This window comes from Crassostrea angulata, chromosome 1, assembly GCF_025612915.1.
Source record: "Crassostrea angulata isolate pt1a10 chromosome 1, ASM2561291v2, whole genome shotgun sequence".
Lineage (NCBI taxonomy): Eukaryota > Metazoa > Mollusca > Bivalvia > Ostreida > Ostreidae > Magallana > Magallana angulata.
Genome location: NC_069111.1, coordinates 17133961 through 17139996, shown reverse-complemented (window position 1 = coordinate 17139996; position 6036 = coordinate 17133961). Strand labels below are relative to the sequence as shown.

At 34.7% G+C, this 6036-nt stretch overlaps 1 protein-coding gene across 1 annotated transcript; it reads left to right on the top strand.

Moving 5' to 3' along the window:
• Positions 1–2968: 2968 nt before the first annotated feature.
• LOC128163641 (uncharacterized) lies at positions 2969–5520 on the top strand. The gene is made up of 3 exons (XM_052827269.1): positions 2969–3640; positions 5137–5406; positions 5501–5520. Exons 1-3 carry the CDS (start codon positions 3463–3465, stop codon positions 5518–5520), a joined length of 468 nt encoding a protein of 155 aa, XP_052683229.1. The 5' UTR covers positions 2969–3462.
• Positions 5521–6036: the final 516 nt, after the last annotated feature.

Here is a 6036-nt window from a genome sequence, read left to right as displayed (position 1 = left end):
TCAAGATAAAGTATTTTATTATTGAAGTTTGACTCAACAATTTGAATTATCTATCTTTTCAAATTTGAATTTTTGCAACTGTGTTATCGTTATGTGTACAAGTTGGCTATATGTTGTTACCGTTTGAATATCCCAGCATGCCTCTTTTTGTTTTAAAATAATGGTTTTGAGTTTGACTGGTGGAAATAACTTGACGACTCGGATATGTCAAATTACATGTAACCTGTTTCTGTTGGTATCGTACCAGTTGCTGCATCATTTGATCTTCATTCGATTTTCTAGCAGCGAGCTGCAACCGTCAAGCGTCGTTTGTAAGTCAGGCAATAACCAATAACTTTCTTACTATAACTGACCGTCGGTCATTGTACATTTCTCATTAGAGGTATTAGAAAATGACTGAAAAGACACATTATGTAGATAATTATTGATGTTTTAAGGATAACAAAAATGATAATTTTCCCGAAATTTTTGCTCAAATTTGGCATGGAATTTGATTATTTGAAGAAATCAAACAAATTTTTATAGTTTGAACTATTATTTAATGATGATTTTGATACAGTGTGAAGTTGAACACATGTAGTGGCTATAAAAGTAATATCTAGGTCAAAGTTTATAAAATCTTGCTTTACTGGTGGATTTATATGCAAGTACACAATGAACACAACAACAGATGTTAAGATTACAAAATTAAGGAGTATTCAAATTATAACGCAATTAAAAAATATCAGTAACGTTATCTTTCCAAAACTTTGCATACAAATAGCATACATTTAATTTCTCATGTGAAAGTAAAGAAAATAGGGACCACATCTCATAAATTTAAGATATAGCATGAAATAAGCACATTTTAAGCGAAAATTCGGGCTAACTAGTACTTTTTCTTAACTTCTATGACATACAAGCTAAATACGCCAAATTATCTCGATAGAAAAATCAAAATATTGTTCAAATATGTTTTTAAACCACCATGAATATATCGTAATAAACAAACTATATAGAAGTCTGCTCTGCGCTGAAAATAATGAAGCTTAAGCAACAGTACTCTAAAAGTACTCAATAATGAAAATTGTCATTTTCTTCTTGAAAACCTTCCGCACAAAATATAGTCCTTTACTTAAACCCTGTAAAAATGTAATTTTATTCAATAAAGTTAATTGGATAAAATAAATCCAGAGGAGCGAACCTCTTTAAGAAAATTTGCACGGACCATCATTGGTGTTAGAACTATAGATTGGCTCTTGTTAATGTTTGATGAATGAATATCATATAACGGTATCCCCACCCCTTTACATTATGAGGCATTGTTGGTGCGTTTGTGATGCGTTTTAAGGCTCATTTGCAACGAAGCTAGGAAACGAATTCTTCAAATAACTATATGGTAGGATTTGGGATCATATTTTGCAAGAAGGGAAATGGGCTGCAATATTGCATTTAGTTTATTTCATGAAATTTTGAAGTCCTCTACACATAGATTGTCTACAATACCTGAAAGCTGTACCAATATAACGGTTTGTTGTCCAATTTGCCGAGATGCTGGTGTCATATCATTTATCCTTTTCCATACCATCCAGAGTAAACGCATCTTCCCAAGTCAAGAGTTTCTGATCCGCTCCGCTATACATAAACCCTGGACCGAATAGTCAGAGTTTGACGGGGTTTGAAACCCCGCTGGTTTTTAACCGGGTTTTCCAACGGAAAAATCCGGTTATTAAAATGGTGAAAATGGCGGGCGGGCGGGCGGGCGGGCGGCTGCCAAAAGGGTACCCTTATTGTACGGATAACTCCTCCTACAGTTTTCAAGATAGGAAGTTGTTCTTTTGTAGATCAATTGTACATATATCAGAGGTGTGCATATTGCTAAGATTTTGATTTCCGATAATTTATCGAAAAAATACCAGCTTTTGAACTTAGTCATTTTTTGGCAAAATGTTGCATATAGGGTACCCTCATTGTACGGATAACTCCTCCTACAGTTCTCAAGATAGGAAGTTGTTCTTTTGCAGATCAATTGTACATATATCAGAGGTGTGCATATTGCTAGGATTTTGATTTCTGATAATTTATCGAAAAAATACCAGCTTTTGAACTTAGTCATTTTTTGGCAAAATATTGCATATAGGGTACCCTCATTGTACGGATAACTCCTCCTACAGTTCTCAAGATAGGAAGTTGTTCTTTTGCAGATCAATTGTACATATATCAGATGTGTGCATATTGCTAGGATTTTGATTTCCGATAATTTATTGAAAAAATATCAACTTTTGAACTTAGTCATTTTTTGGCAAAATATTGCATATAGGGTACCCTCATGGTACGGATAACTCCTCCTACAGTTCTCAAGATAGGAAGTTGTTCTTTTGCAGATCAATTGTACATATATCAGATGTGTGCATATTGCTAGGATTTTGATTTCCGATAATTTATTGAAAAAATATCAACTTTTGAACTTAGTCATTTTTTGGCAAAATATTGCATATAGGGTACCCTCATGGTACGGATAACTCCTCCTACAGTTCTCAAGATAGGAAGTTGTTCTTTTGCAGATCAATTGTGCATATATCAGAGGTGTGCATATTGCTAGGATTTCGATTTCCGATAATTTATGAAAAAAAATACTAGCTTTTGAACTTAGTCATTTTTTGGCAAAATGTTGCATAAACATGTAGGGTACTCCATTTCACTGGAAAAGGGTTGACATGGATTATGGATACAGTTTACATAAAAGAAAACCCGGTTTGCTGTCACATTGACAGCTTTTCACTTGTTGTCATATAAGTTTGCATGATCCGATACGAACGTTGTTTCAATAATAATGTTATTGTACATTGATCAATGTTGAAGCATTGTCAAATAAATTTGAGACGGACTAGTAAGTATTTGACTTACTGCTATCGGTTTTTAGTCCGAGTGAAAACATCTTTTCTACAAATTTGTTATGGGAGCAGCCATATTTATGGAACGCCTGGACTGTCTTATCATGGCAAAACTAAATTTGTTATGTGCTTATATTATTATGTAGCGTGCTTTAATCGTTATGTGATGTCCTTGTATCATTATGTGGTGTGCTTTTATCATTATGTGGTGTACTCCTTCTATTATGTGATGTGCATTCATTATTATGGCGTGTGCATTTGGTATTATGTGATGTGCATTTGGCATTATGTGATGTGAATTTGACAGTATGTGATGTGCATTCATCCTTATGTGATGTGCAGTTTTCATTATGGCATGTGCATATATCATTATGGCATGTGCTTTTCTAAGTATGTGATGTGGTTCCGTCTTTACCGAATGTACTTTTAAAGATCATTATGCGATATGCTTTTTTCTTTACGCGATGTACTTTTTTATTCATTACGTCATGTACAAACATCCTTTTGTTATGTACAAACATCATTATGTGGTGTGCAAACTTCGTTATGATGATGTGATGACGTCACACTATCCGGGTCATTTGGAAAAATGGACGACATTAAACTAATTTTAAAAAACATTGATCTCCCAAATTTAGCAAATAACTTTACGGAGGCAAATGTAAACAACGTTGATATTTGCAAAAGTTTAAGCGATGTGGATCTATCGAGGCTTGGAATCGCCACGATCGGCGATAGGATACGTTTTAGGGAAGAGCTTAGACGCAGTAAGTATGCTCACGTGCTCGTGTCTAGAAGACGAATTAATTTGATTTAAAGTTATAATTAATTAATGAAGTTTGAAGCATACATATTAACCTATAGATTAATGTTTACCAATTGCTTGACCAAAAACCTTGCGGGTTTTCACACATTTTATTGTAGAAAATGTTTTGAGAAATAGAAAGTGGATTGAGTTGTTTCCCTTTGCTGGACAAACGAAAAGGTCAAAGGGGGGGGGGGGCAATCTTTCCGATTATTTCCCTTCTTTGTGCTACCAAATATTTTGGCGTCCTTTGAAATTTCTTTAAATCTATTTTATTCCTCTAAATTACAAGTCTACATTTAGAAACCCATGCCCCACCCCACCCCCAAAGATGGACATAACTTTTGTAATATGGGTCTTGCCCTGCTACAGCTTGGGTTTTTCGGATGGGAGGTTGACTTGCACACGATGAGGAAGAAAAAATTCATACATGACTGTGCCCTGGTTTATTTCAATAACTATTTAATTAAAATTAAGCTGTTTTACAGGCATATAGCATTGTTTTGGAAAGGGGGGGGGGCAGACTCATCCAAAAAATCTTGACAAGCAAAGTATACCTTAACTTTAATTTCACTGTTTATTTCCTTATTTTCAATTCAATTTTTTACATGGTCCCATAAAAAGGGGGGGGGGGCAACTCTATATTAATTCATTTTTTTGCATGTAAATTTCAGAAAAACCAAAGTGGCACCCCCCCTCCCGATGCTACGTACCTGGTTTTTACAATACTCACAGACTTGAAATTAATATATTCTTTTAACCAAACTGAAGAATGACTTGGCAAAAAACGATCACACCGGAAATCAACCTTTCTATCAAATTGAAAGTATAAATGGCATTGGATTAAAAATCATTTAAATTCGCGATAATTGACACTAAACAACAACAAAGAAGTTTAATTTCATTTACACAACTATGGCAGACTGCATGTCACAGTAGTATGTACAATTTAGATAATTTTATTTTAATACAGACCTATTCAATTTACCTGTATTTTGAGATGGCCCATAAAAAGAACCAGATGATAGATTTTCTTAAAATTTCACAAATTTAGAAGAGTGGGTATATTTTACTTTTGGTTAAAAATAAAGGGTTTTGCTCTTGTAGTATTTACAAACATAGGTTTAAATATATTGTTTCAACTGTGTTTAATCTTAATAAAACTATTATAGTACGTGTGATTTAAAGTTTTAAACAATAAATATAAGCATTACCGGTACATATTGATTGTTCTGTATACAAAGCGATTTTAAATTGATCATTGAGATACATGTATGTCATTTATGTGAAAAATTCAACATGTTACCACTCATGCATCTGATCTGCATGGGGTTAAGGTCACTTCATCATCAATGGGACGGCGGGGGGTTGGGGTTCCAATCCCTACATGTGGTTAATATACACATGTAATAAAAAGTATCTCAATTGTTTTGTACAACAATGTTTCACTTTTTACAGTATCACTTCCATCTCAGAACAATCAGCATAACCAGCATGAAATACGAGCTTTATTCAGACCAGTGAGGGGTACATCTACATCAGGAAGAATTAAAAAGCAGAAGAAAAGAAGAACATGGACCTGTGAATTTATTTGTCTGAGTGAAACAGATGCGATGAAAGTCCCAACAAGAGAGGAAAAACTTGCACTAGTTAAAGCGGGACTTGGCTCCAAAAAGATCCAATTTAATGCAGATGATACAGAGGAGCTATTTCAGCAGAAATTGATTGGTGAGGATGGGTTCAGTAAGCTGAGTGACTGTGGTGGGTTTGAAATAATGAGATGTATAAGTAATTGTAGAAACCTAGAAGTTATTTCTTGTAGAAGAACCCCAGAAGTTATGAAGTCATTTCTGGGATGTCAAAGTAAACTTTACATCAGACCCATACAACGTGCATTGTCTCTTGAGGCCGACAATTCTTTGTTAACAGAAGCTTCTGCTACCATTACAGAAAAATGTTGTCACTGTGAACAAATAATACCAATAGATGAACTCAGAGACCATGTTTACACTTGTGTGCGAGAAAAGGAACTCTGTTCAGATCAGATTATGAATATTGTGATAGAGTGCTCCTCGCCCCATGAATCTCAATATTATTCAGATGATCTCCCTGATCCTGAATTTGACATTTATAATGCTGCCCTTACAGCTACAAATAATACTGATCAATTAACTAATTCTGCAATCCCAGTACCTAGATCCAATGAGACAGTACCAGTTTTAGAGCCACCAGTTATTCCATCCAGTTCAATTGCATCAACAGCAGAAAACTCAGCGGAAACGTCGAGAACGGAAGCTAGGACAGAATCATACATACAGGAACCTAATGCAGACTTGGTGGGATCAACAGGAAATTCGG

What these genes read in the sequence shown, in the direction of transcription:
- LOC128163641 (XM_052827269.1), top strand. Translation starts at nt 3,463, where the DNA reads ATGGACGACATTAAACTAATTTTAAAAAACATTGATCTCCCAAATTTA. An exon ending in TAGGGAAGAGCTTAGACGCA is followed by an intron (nt 3,641 to 5,136) that starts GTAAGTATGCTC and finishes CACTTTTTACAG; the next exon opens with TATCACTTCCATCTCAGAAC. An exon ending in ATTTCAGCAGAAATTGATTG is followed by an intron (nt 5,407 to 5,500) that starts GTGAGGATGGGT and finishes TATTTCTTGTAG; the next exon opens with AAGAACCCCAGAAGTTATGA.